Source organism: Mastigoproctus giganteus, chromosome 9 (genome assembly GCF_048544385.1).
Source record: "Mastigoproctus giganteus isolate SK-2022 chromosome 9, ASM4854438v1, whole genome shotgun sequence".
NCBI classification, from domain to species: Eukaryota; Metazoa; Arthropoda; class Arachnida; order Uropygi; family Thelyphonidae; genus Mastigoproctus; species Mastigoproctus giganteus.
Genome location: NC_143583.1, coordinates 160,796,914 through 160,818,968, shown reverse-complemented (window position 1 = coordinate 160,818,968; position 22,055 = coordinate 160,796,914). Strand labels below are relative to the sequence as shown.

Below are 22,055 nucleotides of genomic sequence, written 5' to 3'. Positions count from 1 at the left end.
GCTAGTGGGCTGTATAACTGAGCTTTCACTGGTCAGTTTCTGCTTTCAATAGCAAAGCGGGATACTAGCTTTAACCTTGGTTTATCTGTGTGGGGGTGCCCCCTTTGGCCTTTTGTCAAAAATTTCTATGCAATACACGATCCTCTAATTACAAGCATTAACTCTTTTGCCTCAGAGATTTGCACAGACTTGTCCATGACCAATGTGACTATATTGTTATGGCTGAAATTTTACTTGGAGCAAGCTTAACAGCAGGGATTTTTGTAGTTATAAGGAAAAATATATAAGCATGAGAAATAGGGAATTTCTTTACTTTATTAACTTTATTCCTATATCAGCTTGCATTCTTAATAATAATAATAAAAAATACCTCGATCTTTGGGAATCTTACGAATAAAAGTTTCTTGTGACAACCAACTAAATGCAAATGTTCAATTAATTTTTTATAAACCAAAAATAGATACAAGCTGTAAAATAGATAAAACCACTCAAGAACTTATAAAATAAAAGGAGGTTCAAAGATAAAAATAGATAGGATCAGTTAAGAATAAAAATTTAAAAAAATAATAAACATAAAGAAACTAAATTAATAAAAGCAATAAAATCACACGTTTTAAGTAACTTTAAGAGGATTATGCCTGTTTATTAACTGAAGTGAGCAACACAAATTATATATCTCTGATGTGACAGGAGTACATAAGTAATGCTCAAGTGGGGGGGGGGTAATGGGGATGAAAGGTAAAGGAAGGGGTAAAGCTGAAAAAAGGAGGGAAGAGGGTGGAAAAGAACTGGTCAGGATTTGGTGTTAGGAGGTGATATGTTAAGCTCTAGGTGCTAAGCAACTTTTTAGTGATCAAGAAATTAAACATGAACTTATAGAATGCTTTCTTTAAAAACATATTAATGTAGTTTGATACCCAGTTTTCTCACTTTTCTTATAACAAGTAGTGCCTTTCAAAGTTGCCTTTCAGTTTTTTTTTTTTTTTTGTCTTTTACTATCTTTTAACTGAACTAACCTTTCTTAATTGCTTGGTCATTGGTTAGCATCCTGCCTCTCCATGGTGGGGCCAGAAACCTGAAAGGTAAAAATTATAATCCTCCAGGTCTGAACAGAGCAACCATGGACTTGGCAATCCAGATGTCATCTGGATCTATGGATCAGTAACCACTGTGCCAGGAAGATGATTCTAATACATCTGCTGTCAAAAAAAAAAAAAGAAGAAGAAGAATGAGAGTGTTTTTTCACTCTTCCTGATTATTCATTCGCTAACAGACTGGCCTGTCAACAAACTGCCAGCCTTTGTTATAAAAGGATCCCTGGATTACATAGCTGGCTTCCCAAAAATAGTTTGCTGTCCGAAATCTAATCTGTGAATGGAAATTATGTATTATCAATACTCAGAGCTGCTTCTCAAATGATTATGCTGGTAGAATCCCATCAGAGTCACTCGACGTGGCACATTGAAAACCTCCAAAGGTGTCATCGGGGAATGGGACTTTTTTAAACAGTCCAGGAAAAAGAAATTGCTGAAGAACTTTAAGACCCATGAATATTGGCTTTTTAATGAGTATTCTCTTGTCCTATTCAATTCAAGAAAACATGCATTCAAAAAGGGAGGGGAGCACTTGTTCCAACACACACTGTCATACTCACCTTGAATACTTGACCACCACCATCAGTAAAAGTAAGATGAGTAAAACCAACTGTCAAGTAAAACCATATAATCCCAATCCACTTAGATGTTACAAGTTCCAGAAGTTCAGCCACTCCAAAACAGTGTGTAGAGGATTAAATGTGTGTTCCACCGTCAACACAAAAGGACACCCTTGGTAAAGAGAAAAGCAGATTCAGAAATATAAGGCTGCATATAGTCATGTACCAAGAAACTAAAAAGTGGATACCATTATCTTCTACCCCCCACAAACTTATGCACTTGTAGCAGTACAGGGTGATTCAAAAAGGATTTTACAACTTCGTAAGTGTTTAGAAATTTATTCAGGAGACACATATAATTTATTGAACTGTCATATTGTAGTAAAAAACATCATGTTTTGCTGATGTAGTGCCAAATTCCATCACTGCAAGCGCCAGCAACTTGTATTTCAAAAATGGCTACTTTCACATTTCATGTTAGTAGTAGGGTTAACACCCAGAACTGCAGGATTTGGGCTGGCGAAAACCAGTGTGCACGTCTGGAACATGTTCATGACAGCCCAAAGGTGAATGTCTTTTGCCCCCTCAGCAAAGTAAAAGTTTACAGACCCTGCTTTTTCCATGACACAACTATCAGCGGTATCGTGTATATGGATATGCTGGAAAATTTTCTCATTCCACAGTTCGATGAAGATGACCACGAAGAACGATTTAACTTTCAGCAAGATGGAGCACCTCCTCACTACCTGACAGGGGTAAGGGAATTCCTCAATAACCGTTGTCCAGGTCGGTGGATTGGTTGAGTAGGGCTATTAGCATGGCCACCTCGTTCCCCAGATTTGACACCTCTAGACTTTTTTCTAGGGGGGTTTCATTAAAGATCGAGTGTTTGTTCCATCCTTATCTACCAATCTTACTGAGCTCAAAACTAAAATCACTGCCGCAGTTACAGAAGTTACCCCTGATATGTTACGCTGCATTTGGGAGGAAATTGTTCAGATGGGATGTCTGCCGTATCATCAATAGCAGTCACATTGAACCAAAATGACTGTTCTAGGTAAAACCTGATGTTTTTTGCTACAATATGACAATTCAATAAATTATGTCTTCTGAATAAATTTCTATACACTTATTAAGTTGTAAAGTCCCTTTTGAATCACCCTGTATAGAAATCAAAAGAATCAAGAGATTTGAAACACTAACTGATATCCCTTTCCTTTCAAGCATCTTAGTAGCAAACTTGGCATGAGCACTTTTTTCTAAATAAAAACAGTAAAAATTTGATCAAACAAATAGCACACCAGTTGTGACTTTGCAGATTCTGAAGCTTCAGCACTTGGTAAAAACCTCCAAAATTCTCAGAGCAATAGAAAAAGTAAGGTATTATACTAATCTCATGGAAACAAAAGACAAACATCAAGATGAAGCTATCCGTGAGCTTCATGCAACTGAAGATATGGATACTGGTGGTTGGCTAGTTCGCCAGTTTCCCCCACCACAAAAAAAGAGAGAAAAAGAGAAAGTCAAAGAAAAATCCAAAATAGATTAGTATAAATAGACAACTTAACAAAAATCATTAGGAAGCAGCAACAACAACAACAGCCTGCATAATGAATACAACACTTCATCAGTTGTTATTTGTTATTGTTATTTGGTTTTTAGGAGCATTAGCAACTAAGGCCATATTGCTCCGGGATATGCGGTGTTCATTCCCTGACCTTTCCGCATCCTCCTTATTTGGTGGTGACGGGCTCGAGCCCCGGTCTAATCAAGAAGCATGTGCTATGCACTGCTGCTCCTTCCCACCTGGCTACGGAGGTGCCTACTTCATCAGTGAAATTGTTATAGACTTTGTAGTAATATTGATGACATTAAAGATCTTCATTCCTATAACCCTGCTAGTGCATGAAATCAAACATAACCCAGCAAATAAACATAAGTATTTCAATAAAGCACTAGAATATGTACAGACAAAATTAAATAAACTCAACTTCCTGTGGGAAACTGGCCATTTTGGTGGATTCTAGAATTCTCTCCAAACATATTCAACTCAAAACATCCCTTAATGCAGTTGCAAGACACAGCACTTCTGGAATTGCACTTGCAATAGTGTTTCTTATAATTCCACCAAATTATTCCTTTGCATATGAAGAATTAGAAGATCTAGTGAATCAGTTACCTTTTCCTTTTTGTATACTTGAAGATTTCAATAGGAATCACACTGTATGGGGATCTCTTCACCTATACAAAAGGGAAGAGACGTTGAAAGGCTCTTAGTTAAAATCTAACACTTAAACACTGGTATTAATTTCATACTAATTTGCATTTATCAGCAGGAGCAAGTTCAGCAATTTCTTCTTTCCGCTTTTTGACTGATCAGTGTAAAGTGATTCATATTACAGTGATTACTACCCGAATTATTTTAAGGACACTGATGAATGATATGCCAAAGAATACAAATGAGAAAAAAATGGAAACACTCTAGAAAGAAACTTGGTAAATACCAGTTCCTTGTAGCTTCAGATTAGGAAGTCACTACAACCTCTTATTTTTGAAGAGCAGTTGTTTTTTTCCTGAATTGAATAATTTTTGCAGCCAATATTGCAACCCCACATGCGTCCAATAAATATTGTGAATAGTACAGACATTAGTAAAACAAAAAAAATGCAGCATGGCAAAAAAAAAAAGAAAAAAATAGGGCTGAGCTTTGAATTGATTCCAAAGGTTCCACACCATTGCCACTGTCATAATATGCTATAAAGAAAGAGCTAAAGCCTGTTATATATGTGGAAAAGCCAGATAGAATCCTGGATGTCATTTGATTGGACAAATCTTTAATAACATCTAAAATAATAATGAGTTGGAGAGGACAAGATATAATTAAGCCATAGGAAATTGCAAATGCACACAGGGCACCTTTTGAAAAAAAAAAAAAAAGTGTTCCCCGTGTATTTGCAATTTCTTCAGCAATATCTTCATACAAGCCATTCTTCCATATATAAAAAAAAATAATAATAATAATAAAAGATTTTTTGTCCTAAATTTTTTTTACAAATCCTATGTCCTCTTAACACATACTGTGTATGTCTGCTTGTGTGTGTGTGTGTAATACAAATTTTAACGTAAGATGATTAAAAGAATTTATAAAATTTTTAACAGGTGCCGTGGCAGTGGTTTTGGATAGTCTGGATACAATACACTGTTTATCTGATGGCTCCCAAAGAGATAGAGAGTTCCTTACTTCTGTTTTGGATGATAAAAGATTGCACACTCTTTTAGATGTAAGTGATGTTATTTCCCATGTCCTGTTGCTTATAAAGGCTAGGGACATCACCAAATATTGATGTTCATATCCTGCATTCATAAGAATTGGTATTTTTTGAAATTTGGAAATTTGTACTATTATGAAGAATCAGTTGCATATCTGAAATAAAATAAAATATAATGACAATGTAAATGAAGGTGTGTGGAGACCTATAATAAGAAAACTGTTACATTTATTTAAAAATACTCTTCAAAAGCAATACATATTTATCCTATTATACTTATATCTCTACCGTGTTCATGCTTTGCCTGTATAATTCAATGACTATTTCTGTAACTGCATCCTTTATCTGAGCCATCCAACTTATGTTAACTTATAGTCCTTAAACTTTCATTTAAGTTCTTATAAGTGGAAATATGCAGGGCAGCATATCTAGATTATGTGTGTTATTCCAGTATTTTCCATACAAATTCAATCTTGCTTCCTTGCACAAGACAAATGAGATTCTTGAAAAATTTCAGTGGTAGGGATTGAAGTAGCTGCCACATAGTTTCTTCAGTATCCTTTATCACCATGTGATTTCCAAGTGTTTGTACAGCTTAAACAAAAAGAAAAAATGAAGGGCCATAGCTCTAACCTAGCACTCTAGTTAAGAATGCAGTTAGCACGTATGTTTTAGATACAGAATACCTAAATTTACTGGAGTTAAACCATAGGGTCATTTTTGTAAACAGGATAGGAAGTTAAAATATAGGAGTTATATTCCTGCACCCTCTCAAGGACTTATCCATTCCAAGACAAAATATGTTTACATGATATCATTATGTGGTTCTAGAAACACCAAAGTAATATTTAAAACACTTCAATATACTAATTGTACATAAGTTATGCTTAGGTTAGCTGTTTGAACACTTAAAAACCATAGTTAATCTACAACTAAGCATAAGATGCTTAAGCAATACGCTTTTGATTGACGTCACGTAAAGGTAGGAACAAGTGAATAGAGGGCTCATGCCCCAGACTAGAGCAGCAAAGCAAATGGCACAAAGTATCGGGATTGCTGTGGCTCATGGGGAGAACTGATGGGGACAATTCTTCTACAAATCACAGCCTAACAAAATGTGCAATTTGTGCAATGTTGGCTGCTCTTTCTAGAACAGGACATGATGCAGTCAAGGGGCATGCCTTTGTATTTGTTTGGTGCAGAAAGAATGAAGACATTAGGTGCCATCTCAAGGTTCTGATGGGAGTTTATGAGAGTTTGAATTAACTCAACTTCCCGCGGGAAACTTGCAATTTTGGTGGTTTCTAGAATTCTCTTCAAACATAGAATATTAGGGTATTCTATGTTTGGAAGAATGAAGAGTAGAGTGGAGTAAAATGGGCAGACCATCAAGCTCCCAACTGCCCAACTCAATGCCAGAGCTCACAGTTGTGTATCAGGCAATACAGCGGTAATCTCCAAGGTAGAATGCACTGGTCCCAAGGGAGGTAATTATTGTCAGCAACACTATTGTCAGGGAAAAGAGAAATATGTGGTGCAAGATGATTAAGTGGAATAGGACTAGGGCATGTCGGCCGGGGGGGGGGATAAAAGCAGATGACATTGTAGAGCAGATATCATCTTTTAAGGGCACAAAAGGTGATATTGTTGTACATGTTGGCACTAATGATATTAAGAGTAGGAGATCTGAGGACTTAACACGTACAGGACAGTATTTGGAAAAAGTCATGAGTTAGAATTGAATTTGAAAATGTGTGCAATTCTGCCCAGACACAGTAGGAGGGAGAGTACATGTTTGAGAGCCTTGTTGATCAATTCAGCCCGGGAGAGAATGTGCAAGGCTCATGAGATAGAATTTTTCTCAGTGTGGTCTGTATTTGTTAACATGAGATCACTTTCAGAGGGATGAGATACTCTTAATACACTGTTCGACAAAATTAACAGAACACATAGAAAACAGTGTGTAACTCATACAGCTTGTGATGAAGCAGGACTGCATTTGGCATGGTGATTCACCATAGAAAAATGATGAAATGAGGAGACGGTGAGAAACTTCGGACAGGTATAAGGGACACTTACAGGGTTGTATATGAATTACCAAAAAGGCACATTACAGAAGTTTATACAAGTTGCTCGAAAATATGGTTACATGACATCAGCACAGCATATGATCCCCTCCAATGGCTAAATAGGCTGACAGTGTTGAAACATGCTTAATACAATGAGTGCCCAAGGACATCCCATCCAAGTGTACAATGAGATGCCCAAGGACATCCCACATGTGTTCAATTGGATTTAAGTCTGGTGATCATGCTGGCCACTGCAGTCATTGAATGTCTTCAGTTTCAAGATATTTCTCCCCCACTTCAGCTCTGTGTGCAGTGACATTGTCATGAATGAAAAAAAAATGTGGGCCAGACACATCCCTAAAAAGTCCTACCACAGGATTCGAGGATCTGTTCTCGGTACTTCTGAGCAGTTTGCTATCCCTAGCAAAAATGTGGTGTGTGTGTGTGTAGCCATTGATAATTATCACACAAGAGCACTGCCTCACACAAGATCACCGCCTCCACCACAAATATCCCTTTCTCTGACATTGGAGAGATATGGTACTGCATTCCTCATTTTTTCCAGGTGAAATATGAGGAGCAGTATGAAAGTAATGCCTCTTATTTTTTTCCTCAGAAAATTTAATTCCTACAACTGTCTTTTACATCAATTAATCCTCAATCATTAATAAACAATTTATTATATATTTTATATATAATAAATTGTTTCCACTCCTTATATTTCCACAAAGTCACCATCATTTTCTATGTACTTCCACCATCTCTGAGTCAGATGCTGTATTCCGATCCTGTGAAAGTCCTTATCCTTGCTCCAAAAGGCTTTGCGAACACTGTGCTTGAGCTTCTCGTTGTCTGCAAAATAGGTTCCACTGAGTGCATCCTTCAGTGGGCTGAAGAGGTGATAGTCGGAAGTTGTAAGATCTGGGCTATGAAAGAACAGTGCACCCCAATTTTGCAATGGCTTTCATTGTGCGCAGACTGGCGAGGTTGTTCATTGTCATGGAGAAGAACCTCATTAAGGTTTATGGCCTGTCAAACTCTATGGATGCAGGCTTTCAACCTTTTCAACGTTTCCATATATTGAATTAGTTGATTGTGATGCCAAGAAGTCCACAAGCAATACCCCATATTTGTCTCAAAACACTGTCGCCACAACTTTACTGACAGAAGACTGTCTTTTGAACTTCTTGTGTTGTGAATTTTGATGGTGACACTCGATTGACTGTCTCTTCGTTTCAGGGTCAGTATGGTGGACCCAAGTTTTGTCACCTGTGACTATGCATGAAATAAAACCTCTCCTTCACTCTTGTAGCACTGGCGAAGTCCCATACAGATGACAATCCGAGCTTTGTGCTCATGTGTCAGCATTTTCGGGACCCACCATACGTAAAACTTGTTGTAGCCTAGTTCCTTTATGATGGTTATCACATCAGGTTTCCCTATACAAAATTCAATTACGTCTTTGCTTGATACGTATATCTTTAACATTCACCATTTTGAACTATGTGCTGCACTTACGAGACTGATCACAGCTCCACTCAGTATGATGTAATTAGTGACCTCTATTGACCACTCATTGACATACGAAATAATCTACCACGCCACATTTGAAAGCAAAAAATTAAAATGCATTACTTTCGTACCCGCCCTCCTAAATGTTTAGAATCTGTTTTTAGGCTAAAACTTGATTCATCAGAGAACAACTGTACCCCATTTGTCGGGGCTCCAATTCACTTGTTTATGGCACCAGTTTCAATGAGTTCTGTGGTGGTTTGGGGTGAATGGGATACAAACCACTGGCTTCCTTGCATAGAGTCCTCTTGAATTGAACCTTCTTAACACAGTCCAGTTGGAAATCTTTTTACCTGTGGCTGCAGCAAGACAGTTAGGACATCATACAGTTCTATTTTGCTGTTAGAGCAAGATAGCAGCCTGTTCTAATTGATGTAGCCATCGGGCGACCTTGGGCAACTCTTCTTGTAATGGCTTTGAATTACATGAATTTGAATGACTCCTGTCTCATTATACTGCTTCCATTTTGACAAGATGACACATTAAGCCAACGTGCCACCTCCACATGCGATTGTCTGGCATCAAGTCATCTCACAGCCCACCATCTCAAAGAATCACCTAAATGATAATGACTTGCCATCCTTAGTACTGGAGATATATAATAATATTTGCTATATAGTGCAAGGAAGCCACAGGCTTTTGCTGCGGTGGCAAAAAAATCAACAAAGTAGATAAGAAAACACAAATCACATGCCTCCCCCTTCACATAGGCAAGCATCCAGTTAACCTCCAAAACCATTCAAATCGCTAGCCTCCCTTCCCCCACGTGAGGCCAATCTGCTCCAGTCAATGACTCTCTGCCTAAAAGAAAATTTGGATGGTATGTCAGTTCATATTTCAGTGAAATAGCAATTACTGCATCAATATAATACCTCCAATTTGGAGTATATGTCATTTATATATCATTGAAACAGCTGTTCACACTAAAGCTGAACATGAATCTTCTGGTTTTGCTTAGAGGATGTCTTTCTCACAAGGAAATATTTAACTGTTTCACCTCACAACAAAGTCACTAAAAATAAAAACAGAATAAGTCAAGGACTTTGTAACCACAAGAATAACATATGCAGTTGATGTACCTATCACATAGCTGTGGTGCTACACAGCCCACTTGATATCAATGGTTCGACTGTTGATGATCCTGCTCAGATAGCAAACAAACTGAATGAGTATTTTGCATCTACATACACACACACACGAGGAGTTATTAAGGTTTGAAAATTCCAGAAGGTTATCAAATTGTAGCAGGGTGCTTAATGATTTTGTAATAACTGAGAGACTAGGCATCTGCACAGTGATCTGATTGAGGTGTATACGGCTTTGAATGGGTTGAGCATGCTGAATTCTGATGGGATTCTTCTACTTGCTCAGATTACGAACCTAAGGGGACATAAATTCAAATTCAGGAAAGACATGTAGAATTCATGTGCAGAAATTTGCTTTTAGACAGCGGGTGGTTAATTGCTGGAACAAACTTCCATCTGTCGTTGTGGAAGTTGATAGCTTAAATAAATTCAAGGAGGAACTGGACAAATATTTAGAGGGAATGGCTGTGTGAATTTTTTTTTTTTTTTTTTTTTTTGGCTGATGCTACATACGTTCATACGCTTGCTTTCTTGCATCACATGCCTTTATTATTATTATGAAGTTCAAATGAAGTACTAGTACAGTATCTTTATTTGGTTCATTCTTATTTGAGCTCAGTTTTTAACCATGAGCAGTAAATGTGTTTGTTTCTAATTTTCAATTCTTATTCATCCATGGTAGTTCAAAATATGCACTATTTGAAAGCACACATTACTGAAATCAATAAAATCCTATTAAAGAAACCTTAAATAAATACCACCCACATAAAATTAATTTATGTGAAGTCCATAATGAAATCCAAATGCTACAGGCAACTTTTTATTATTCCAGAGATGTTCCCAAGGTTCTGGCCACTTTAACACTGTAATGTTGTTCTCCTTATACTGGATGCCTGTGATCTGAATTTGTGGCCAGAACATTATCATATTATTGTATATGCACGATTCATTTCTAATGAATTGTCACAGTGTAGTCGGTATATATAACTGTTCTCGGTGTCGATATATAGCATAGCCTTGAGTGTGCATGGCACTGTGTTCAACTGTCACAACCCAACCCACGAAAAGCATTCCCTACCCTCAACATAATGAGCTACTGCAAGCATTTAGGATGACAAATTCTGCAGGTTTTCCAAACTCACACTTGATCGTCTGATCTGAACAGTATTTAATACTGTTCATTCCATGTCATTTTTTTCCCCATATGATCTATTCCCATTATTTCAGAATACAAAATCTGAAAACAGTTCTAGATGGCTTTTACCATTTGTTGGCTTTATATTAGGCTTGTGAATTGTAGATGCACCACAGTAACCAAAGTTATATAACTCCCTATGGTTAGTATCTGCATTACACGAGTGGCCATTATGCTGTTTGTAGGGACAACTACCAGGATGATGCCCTTGTGTTTCTGTATTTTCAGTTACAGAAGGCTTCAGAAAGCTCAGCTGGATTTGAGTAGGACACAATGACATGGTTTTGTAAAGGGATACTCCTAGAATGCAATTTCTACTCTGCAGTACACAGTGACAGTTGAATTCTGTGGCATCCAACAATCAATCAAAAGTTTTAAGTTTCTTCAAAACCTCATATATTACTTCTCACTGTGTCCCTTACATTGATGGCTAATAATATTTATTACCTTGACACTTTTATAGCTGGTCAGGCCAGTTTTGACAGTGTGAAAGGAATGTCTGAATACTTTTGAGAGTGTTGCCCTTATTGAATAAAAATTTATTTAGCTCATTCTATTGTCTTTTATAGTTGTATGATAGGATCAGCACAAGATGTTATAGTCCCATTAAGTGCCCTATATCTGATGCCTTGACTTCAGCAAGAGAGGTGAGTGTTATCCTTTTATGCCTTACACATTAGTTTATTATTGGTTATTCTCATTGGTTATTCTATTTAAAATTCTCTTTCATTAAATGGCATTTTCAGTGCAACTGATAATTTTTTGAATGATGCCTCCTTAAATTGCAGATAATGAATGATGAAAATAATAATTCCTTGCGTGTCAAGGTTTTTTTTTTTCAGTGATCATGAAAAGATTATATACTCATATATATACCTAGATATTATGTAGCATAACCTTCAGTGCTACCCCACCAAAGATTACTGTATAAATCAGAGAAAATTAGGAGTACGTTGAAGATACTTGGGTGGATCGAAAGCTGGTTCATGGAGAAAATGGAGTGGATGGTTTAAATGAGCATTTGACGCCTCCGTAGCCAGGTGGGAAGGAGCAGCAGTGCGTTGCACACGCTTCTTGATTAGACCGGGATTTGAGCCCGTCACCACCAAATACAGAGGATGTGGAAAGGTCAGGGAATGACCATCGCATATTCCCGGAGCAATATGGCTTTAGTTGCTAATGCTCCTAAAAAAAAAAATAAATAAAAAATAATAATGAACATTTACTAATGCTTATTTGAATGAGCATAAGAGAATTAGTAACATTGGGAAACCTCCTCTATGCTAATGAAGCAAGTGGGGGACACTCATGTAACAGAGGAGGTTCCCCAATGTTACTAATTCTCTTAATGACATTGAGAACTAAGCAGAGTAAAACCCTATGATTTAGTTGGATGGCATATAAGTAGCAGAATTATGTTGAATAAAAACAAATTGGACCTTTTACAGATATGTTCTATAAAATGGAAATGTAGGTTTAAGTTTCTAAATGTTCTACTTCCCACCTGGGGTAGTAACTTACACAGTAGGGTGAGGATTAAAGATTCTTTAGTATTAGTAATGGTAAATGATGTAAGAAAGCAAGCTTATACAGCGTCAGCCAAAAAAAAAAAAAAAAAACACTTCCTATGTCACCTCTCCATCCTACTCTAATTTTTTGTCTAGTTAATCCTTGAATTTATTCAAACTGCCGATTGGCTGAAAAAAATTTCCTGCACATATGTCCTGCAACCATCCCAGCTCAATTTGAATTTATGCCCCATTATGTGTATAATGTGACTGACAGGAAATGGATTCCATCGGCATAAGATAATTAGTTGTCTACTTTAGAATTACTTCCTTATTCAATCCATTCAGAACATTAAACGGCTCATTCAGATCTCCTTACAGGTATCTACTTTCCAGATGCTGCAATTTGCAGAAGTGAAGGCTTTCTTGGTAAGAGCAATATTTTGATCCCCTCACTAAAATTGTTGTGATTCTTTGCACCCACTTCAAGAGATCCACACCCCTTCTTTAAATAGGTCTTCCAGATGTGGCCTACTGAATGTGACCTAATCATTGACTTATGCAACAGAATAATCATATCCTTATCCCCACTGGCAGAATTTCTGTATATCATTGACAAAACCCCATGGGCTCTATTGTCAGCATGTTTGCACTGTTCAGAAAACTTCATATTTGACTGCACAATTACCCTCAGATCTATTCATTCTCCACTACCCTGAGTGAGGTACCACACACTCAGGTAGTGGAGTAGGGTACCACAGGGTATCATACACTTAAGGTAGTAATCCTATATTTATAAGTCAACCATTGTTGACTTATAAATCTGAGATTGCTCCTACCCGTATGAAGTAGTACCTTACATTTGTCAAAATTGCCACTTCTCAGACCATCTGACTAATTCATCTACAGGGTGATTCAAAAGTCTCCATACATAGGGAATAATGTTTCTTTTTTTCTGTTTTTAAATACCAATCCACATTCCTGGATTGGTCACTGTGGTCCCATGAAGTGGCGTCCGAGGTCCCCAGACCTCAGCCCACTTGATTTTTACTTGTAGGGCCACTTTAATGCCATGGTGTACCAGGAAAAGATACAAAACATGAATCACCTAAAGGAATGCATTCGAAATGCAATTACATTCATAATACCAGATGTGTTAATGCGAGTTCACCCTGAGTGGGAGATGCATATGTATGTGTTTTCAAAGGGAACGGGAACCATGTAGAGCAGATGTTCCCAAACTTTCTCGGTTCACAGCGCCCTTAATGTCCCAGTAATTTTCTCATGGTGCCCCTAGGCCAAAAGGAATACCTAACACAGTGGTTTTGATAATCTGATTCTCTCTGTGTATAGATATGTAGAGGAAAATAGATTAGTTAAGTGTATGGGTAGGGGATGCTGACCTGACGGGTGTGGCAACAATGGAAAAAATTAAAAGAGCCTGAAAAATAAAAGGAGATTATATAAAAGATTTATATAATTTAATTAAATGAAAATATATAAGTGATACTTAATGTTGTATGTTCTAAGATTTTAACTACATCATCAAGGGCCGGCAGCCAAAACCAAAGGAAGCACAACAATAAGCAAGACTTCTGTTTATTGGAACAATCCAATAAACCTCTCTATTTCCAATAATTACATACTTGCAAACTAAAGATACCCCTATGAGTAGCCCCCGCTAGCTGTGTCTTAGCTAACCTATACTAGTCTGAGACCTCTCTACCCTCAGACATGAAGATTTACAGATATATAGATGACTTGTTAATAATCAACCACCCTACATTTACATAGGATTTTGCTAGTATTTATCCTACAGAACTTACTCTGGAGAAAACAAGTGAAGAAAATATTGTCAGTGAGCTGGATGATTTTGTAATAACTGAGAGGAAAGTGGAGGAGAGATTGTTGAGGATAAACATAAAAAAAGCACCTGGGGTGGATGGGATCTATCCAGTTATATTAAAGGAGGCAGCAAAGGAAGTAAGCAAACCCCTAGCCATAATTATGAGAGCTTCTTTGGACTCAGGGGAGGTACCCATAGACTGGAGATGTGCAAATGTAACCCCAATTCACAAAGGAAGATCAAAGGCTGACACAAGTAATTATAGACCTGTTAGTTTAACTTCTGTTCCAGGTAAATTAATGGAGGCACTGGTTAAAGAAGCACTGCAGGATCATCTAGACAAGAATTCAGTTATAGCTCAGATGCAGCATGGTTTTGTTAAGGGCAGGTCTTGCCTGACCAATTTGATTGGATACTATGATGTAGTCACAAAAGAACTGGATGCAGGGAATAACTTTGATATTATATATTTGGATCTTAGAAAGGCTTTTGATACTGTTGCACATGGAAGACTGCTGCACAAATTGGAGCAGTGTGGCATTGGAGGCAAATTGCTGCAACAGAAGACAGAGAGTGGTAATCAATGGACACTGCTCAACGTGGACTATTGTTATTAGTGGAGTTCCTCAGGGTTCAGTGTTGGGTCCGTTGTTGTTTTCGGTGTTTATGAATGATATTGATGATGGGATATCAAGTTTAATGTCCAAGTTTGCAGATGATACAAAGGTTGGCAGGGTTGTTAAGGACACTACTGACACTATGCTGCTGCTGCAACAGGATCTGGAAAGGTTGAACAGATGGGCTGAGAGGTGGCAAATGAAGTTTAACATTGACAAATGTAAAGTACTACATATGGGAAACAGTAACCCCAGAGCAACATATCAACTCTGCGGTACTACACTGACAGTGGTGGAGAATGAAAAGGACCTGGGGGTAATTGTGCAGGCAGATATGAAGTTCTCTGAGCAGTGCAGATGAGCTGCAAGAGTAGCTCATGGTGTCTTGTCAATGATATACAGGAATTTTTCTAGCAGGGATAAGGAGGTGATTATTCCCTTGTATAAGGCAATGGTTAGGCCACATCTTGAGTACTGTATACAGGTCTGGAGGCCTCATTTCAAGAAGGATGTAAGGCTGCTGGAACGGGTACAGAGAAGGGCAACAAGATTAGTGAATGGAACAAAGGGTTGCTCTTACGAAGAAAGGCTTAAGTTTTGCAAATTACAGAGTCTGGAGACTAGGCACTGGCGAGGTGATCTGATAGAGGTGTATAAGGCTTTGAATGGTTTGAGCATGCTCAATGCGAATGGGATTCTTCATCTTGCTCAAAATAATCACCTCAGAGGGCATAAATTCAAATTGAGGAAGGACGGATGTCAGATAGATGTGCGGAAATTTGCCTTTGGCCAGCGGGTGGTTGATTGGTGGAACCGACTTCCATCACTTGTTGTTGAAGTTGATAGCCTAAACAAATTTAAGGCTCAACTGGACAGGTATTTCGAACGAACGGAGGGGTGACATGGGAGTGGTGTGTGTGTGTTTTTTTTTTTTTTTTTGGCTGATGCTGAATAAGCTTGCTTTCTTGCATCATATGCCTATGCTAATGCTAATGCTAATAAGAGAGATGCTTTCAATTTCAGTGTAGTCAGTTTCACTCATTGGCACTCCTACATTTCAAAAAAAAAAAGTACATGCTAATATAATACTCTCCCAGAATTTCAGAATTGCCATTATTTGTGATGTAACATTCTCTTTTTAAACAATATAAAATTACTCTATAAAAATTGCTTGATAATAGTTTCCCTTCATCCTTCCTTTACCATAATTTTAGGAAAGAACTGAATATCATGAAATTTAAAAAACTTATTGATAACAATATTGATATTAACAATGTAATTGCTGGTTAATACCTTTTTACGTTCAGGCTTGTACATAATGTATAGTCATATATCCCCCAGCCTCTGTCATGTCTTGCAGTGTAGAAAGCCTGTGCCCACCGATTGGCTAACTTCGGGGATATTAAGTTTTGTTTGTCTTGTCTTATTGCCTGTTTATTCGTCTTTAATATTTATATTTTTATTATATTTATTGTTCTTTTTAGACATTGTTCAGTCTCATATTTGTAATAACAATACCATTACTGTCTTAAACACATGAGGCATATGTCCCGTCCTATGTCCAGGGACCTACTTTTGGTATGGGTTACACAACCCTGGACTGCCCAAGCACTACTACATATCCCTTCTTCCATTTACTTTCTGCTGTTCTAAACTCTTATCTCGTGTGTGATTAGGCTGGCCAAAAGCAATATTCGGGATACTATTTTGCTGCTATCACTCCTTTTTTTCTTCTAATGCAAAGTTTAGAGTCTTTTCAATGCCACTTTGTTAGGCTAGATCTTTTCCCTTTGCTGGTTCATTTGCCTCATTTGTTTAATTGCAGAGTTCCCATCACACTCTAACCCCCCCCCCCCCCACACACACACCCAGGGTTACTTTATTTGTTATAAATTCACTGGGAACTATAGACTTACTTCTTTGGTCTCCATTGCAGCCTTGTTGCTTTTGCTTCCCTCGGTTCGTCAGTAAGTTGTCATTTCCTGGCTATTTTCTTTCATCCTGAAATTACTCTTTTTGTTATATATTGTGTAGGATTGTTTGCTCTCTTTCATTTTTTTCTTTAACTGGAATCATTTGGTTTTAATTTTTGTGTAATTTTGCATTTTACTTTTTATTAGTTTAGTATTATATTGGTTGTTTTTTTTATTCCTTTTCTGTCGGGTCGGCTATGATGTATATGTCTGCTCGCTTTTTCTGTCTGCCCCCGTATACATAATGATAGTACAGAGACCTTGCTTATTGCTATGCTTCCTTTGGTTTTGGGTGCCGGCCCTTGAGGACGTAGTTAAAATCTTAGGACATACAGCATTAAGTACCAAATATATATGTTCATTTAATTTAATTATATGAATCTATTATGTAATCTGCTTTTATGCTTCAGGCTCTTTTAATTTTTTCCCATTGTTGCCACACCTGTCAGGTCAGCACCCTAACCCATACACTTATCTAATCTATTTTCCTATATTTCATTATGGTTGCTGGGAATTTATACTATTACTAGTAGTGTCCCAGATGGATTCATATTACATTCTAAGATATTATTATTATTATTATTATTTTTTTCATTCTTTTTTAGACTTTTTGTATATCACTACAACCTATTTTTATTAATTATATGTACAGCCAGGCCTCGCATAACGCGAGTTCGATTAACGTGTGTTTCAGTTACCACTATTTGAAAATAAATTATACCACTTTTCACTTTACATGATGCAAATTTCCAGTTAACGCGATCCTTTTTTTTTTTTTATGCGATAGTTGAAAAAGATTTGAATCACGTGTTAACCTTACTGTGCGTTGGACAGGCAATAAACAAAAATTTGTCTTCTGCCCACTTCGGTGTGTTCCATCAACCATTGGAAGAAGATGTGTTACTTGTTTGTGCCCCGCTAATAAAATCAATGCAGACTTACATTTAAAAATTCAAATTTTTAAATGAACCAGATGAAAACGTTACCGCGAAGGAGATAACGGTAAAAGAACTAGGGCCCAGAGAAGATTGTTGTCATCTATCGAAAATTGATTGATGTAAAGAAAAAGTCAACACTGTTCAAATATTTCCGCAACATTCATTTCTTCATTGTGTATTTTATGTCAGAGGTTCCCAAACTTTCTCGGTTCACTTAATGTCTCAGTAATTTTTTCACGGTGCACCCAGACCAAAAGAAATACCTAACAGTTCCGTTTAGTAGTTAGGTCCAAACAACTTAATAAGAAATGTTGAAATTGTGAACTATCTCAAGCTAGTAGTTTGTGCGGTGTCCGACAGATGTCGAGTATCGCTGTGTTTCCTTGAAAATTTAAAATATTCTGCGCCGCACAGTTTGGGAACCGCTGTTTTATGCAATAAACATTTAACTCCATAATTATTTTCATTATATTTTACATTGTATACAGTTAAAAAGGTATTTTTAAAATTCTTTATAGACATTCCAGAAGGTCAAGGAAAAACAAATTATAATTTTTCCTATTGATTATTACAGTAATACCTCGAAGTTACGCAATAGGTGGGTCCGACGAAAATCGCTTAAGTCGAATTCGCGTAAGTCTGGTTACAACTTTGCATATAAATACATATAAATTGTTTAATTGGGACCAAGGACTAACAAAAACACTAGTTTAAAAGAAAAATATTTAATAAAATTGCAGTTATTTATACACATTAATACAAATTATGTATTAAAAAAATAAATGAGTTACGTAAAAAAGTTATTTCGATGTCGATGGCTTCATAAAATCTAACAAATTCGTCTGACGACACAGCGCCTTTTTTTTCACGCAGAATTTATTTGTAGCTATAACGCGTTCTTCGTTGGAGTCTATATTTTCTAAAATTTTTAAGCCCTTTTCAATTAAGCTGAGACCTTCTGTTCAAGCTTGCAGTTGTCACGTGCTTTTCTGGTCGAACTGGATCTGAAGTGTCGGATAATTCAGTGACATTTTGCTCACGCATCTCTATGAGCTTATTCATTGTTTAAAAGAAAAATATTTAATAAAATTTCAGTTATTTATACAGTTGGTTATACAATTGCAGCTGGATTCACATAGTGAATCCAACAGCTCGTTGACATCATCACCATTGACTTCCAAATCTAATTGCCTGGCAAGATTAACAACTTCTTCTATCACATGAGCGACATGATCAGTTTCTGGCATTGTTTTCGTCTCGCTTTTGAAAAAAAATGGACAAAGTTTCTTCCAGACACCATTCAATGTTTTTTTGTGAATTTCATCCCAAGATTCTTCAATGATTCTTACGGCATCTAAAACATTGAATTGTTTCCAAAAGTCTAACAGATATCTCACTATTTTGTCTCATAGCTTCATTCAGACGTGCAAATGAATGCCTCGTGTAGTAGGCCTCGAATGTTTTGATGACTCCTTGGTCCATCGGTTGAAGCAAGCTGGTTGTGTTTGGAGGCAAAAACACAACTTTCACATGTTGGTTGAAATTAATTAGGGTGGCAGGAGGATGACCGGGTGCATTGTTAATAAGAATGATCAATTTAAATGGAATCTGTTTAGACTTGCAATAACGTTCGACTTCGGGTATGAAGTGGTGACCAAACCAGTCCTCAAAAATGGAAGCTGTCACCCAAGCTTTATGATTTGACTTCCAAATCACTGGTAAGCTAATTTTAGATATATTTTTTAAAACTCTTGGGTTTTCGGAGCGATAAATTAAGAGAGGTTTTAACTTGCAGTCACCAGCTGCATTCCCGCCGACCATCATTGTCAATCGGTCTTTGGAAACCTTAAATCCTTTTTTTATTCGTGAAAACAATGTAATTTCCTACAAAAGTTGAGCACAAATTTGAATGCACACATATATATATGACAGTTGGAATGCAAATTCTTGTATATGTGTGCAGCTCATGTGGCAGCAAAGTTGAATTGTTCCAATTTCGCTCTCACTCTCCGCCGTTGCACCATATATCGATAGCATATGAAAAACGACCTTGAAGATAGTGGGTGGCAGTGTTGCCAAACGAAAAAATCAAGAACCGCATAACTCCGAGTTTGCGTAAGTCGGGGTATTACTGTATATTCGATTAATAAGTTTCTGTTTTGCGCGATGCGCTCGCAGGACAAATTAATTGCGTTAATCAAGGCCAGCCTGTATATATAATATTAAAAAATTTATATGTTATATGATAGTTATTATAATAATATAATCATAAACAAAATTACAACTCAAACACAAATTATATATACAGGAGGGCTCCGCTTCTCGGCATTCCGCTAATACAGTGGTTTCCAATTGTATCCATGTTCGTTATGTTCAGCTCTTATTCTGGTTTTTCTGCATGACACGCTCAGCAACAGGGCCGAGAATGGCGTTGCATGCCATTTTATTGCCAGTGATTCAGTCTCTGTTAACAGCATTTGTGTGCTCTATGTCTCTCTGTATTCTTGTAATTTTCGAAACTTCGAAACGTTTTGAAGTTATTATGCCATATTATACGTAATATTTTTACGATAATTGCAATGGCATCTAAGTGTAGTACTTGTGATAAAAAAGAGTCGTAAACCTCTTACTTTAAATGCCACGTTAGAAATGATTAAACTAAGTGAGCAAGGTATGTCTATGGCTGAGATAGGCCGTAAGTTAGGTTTGACCAAACAGTTAGTACAATTACCACTAAGGAGAAAGTGTTGAAGGAAATTAAAAGTGCTACACTGAACACTGAAGTTATAAGAAAACATGATAGCCTTGTTGCTGACATGGAAAAACGTTTACTGATATGGATTGAAGATTAAACCAGTCACAATGTGCCTTTAAGCTGAGCCATCATCCATGACAAGGCCCTAAGTCCCTTCAATGCTATTAAGGCTGAGAGAGGTGAGGAAGCTGCTGAGGATAAATTCAAAGCTAGAAGCTAGTTTGATAAGTTTAAGGAAAGAAGCGATCTCCACAACATCAAAGTGCAGGTTGAAGCTGCTAGTGCTGATACAGTAGCTGCAGAAAGTTATCCATGTGAGCTTTCTAAGATCATTGAAAATGGTGGCTATACTAAGCAGCAGATTTTCAACATGTACGAAATAGCTGTATTTTGGAAGAAGATGCCATCTAGGACTTTTATTGCTAAAGAGGAGAAGTCAATGCCTGTCTTCAAAGCTGCAAAAGACAGGCTAACTCTCTCTCTCTCTCTCTCTCTCTCTCTCTCTCTCTCTCTCTCTCTCTTGTTGGGTCTAATCGAGCTGGTGATTGCATGTTAAAACCTGTGATGATGTATCACTCAGAAAATCCTATGGCCCTAAAGAACTGTGCAAAAGCTAGTCTCCCTTTTTATTGTAAATCTAATTCAAAAGCTTGGATAACTGGTGATCTTTTCTCAAATTGGTTCACGGACTATTTTAAACCTGCAGTTGAGACTTATTGCAAGAAAAAGAAAATTCCTTTTAAGATTTTACTTCTTGCAGACAATGCCCCTGGCCTGGCCATCCTAGAGCTCTAATTGGTTTGTACGAGGAGATAAATGTTATTTTTCTGCCTGAAAATACAACTTCCTTGCTGCAGTCTATGGACCATGGTGTAATTGCAGTGTTTAAATCGTATTACTTAAGAAGAACCTTTGCTACAGCTATAAATGCCTTAGGTAGTGAAACAGTAACTGGGAATAAACAAAATAAATTAAAAGTATTTTGGAAAGGCTTCACGATTTTGGATAGCATTATTAGAGATGCATAGGAGGAAGGTAAAGAAACAACATTGAAAGGTGCTTGGAAGAAGCTATTTCCCACACTTATGAACAATTTTGAAGGCTTTGGGAATTCAATGAAGGAAGTCACTACAAATGTTGTGGATATGGCAAGGGAATTAGAACTGGAAGTCGAGCCTGAGGATGTGGCAGAATTGCTTGTCTCTCAGGATGAGACCCTAACAGACGAGGATCTGCTTCTGATTGAAGAGCAAAGAAGGATGTTTCATGAAGAGGAGTCCCATCCCGATGATAGTCCTGCTATCTCAAGAGAAGTGACCACCAAGGAATTGGAAGACTCTCAACTGTATAGAAATGGGGATGGCAGCTTTTGAGAGGATTGATCCAAATTTCAAAACAACTTCTAAAGTGAATGTAAGACTTCTAGACGATATTGCATGCTATTAAGAAATTCTAAGGGAAAGGAGATGGAAATCCATGAGGCAAAGTTCATTGTTTTCCTACTTTAAGAAAATACCGTCAGAACCTTCGACAGCAACAGCAACACAAATCCCTGAAAGAGTTTCAACCAAGTT

At 37.2% G+C, this 22,055-nt stretch overlaps 1 protein-coding gene across 1 annotated transcript in view; it reads left to right on the top strand.

Annotated features, from left to right (window-relative positions):
* The window catches only part of LOC150080848 (peripheral plasma membrane protein CASK-like), a 669,094-nt gene that overhangs the window by 223,913 nt on the left and 423,126 nt on the right, over nucleotides 1–22,055 (top strand). The window contains exons 10-11 of the mRNA XM_090381386.1: nucleotides 4,814–4,935; nucleotides 11,414–11,491. Coding sequence (XP_090237512.1) covers nucleotides 4,814–4,935; nucleotides 11,414–11,491 — 200 coding nt within the window. The remainder of the gene's footprint in view (nucleotides 1–4,813; nucleotides 4,936–11,413; nucleotides 11,492–22,055) is intronic.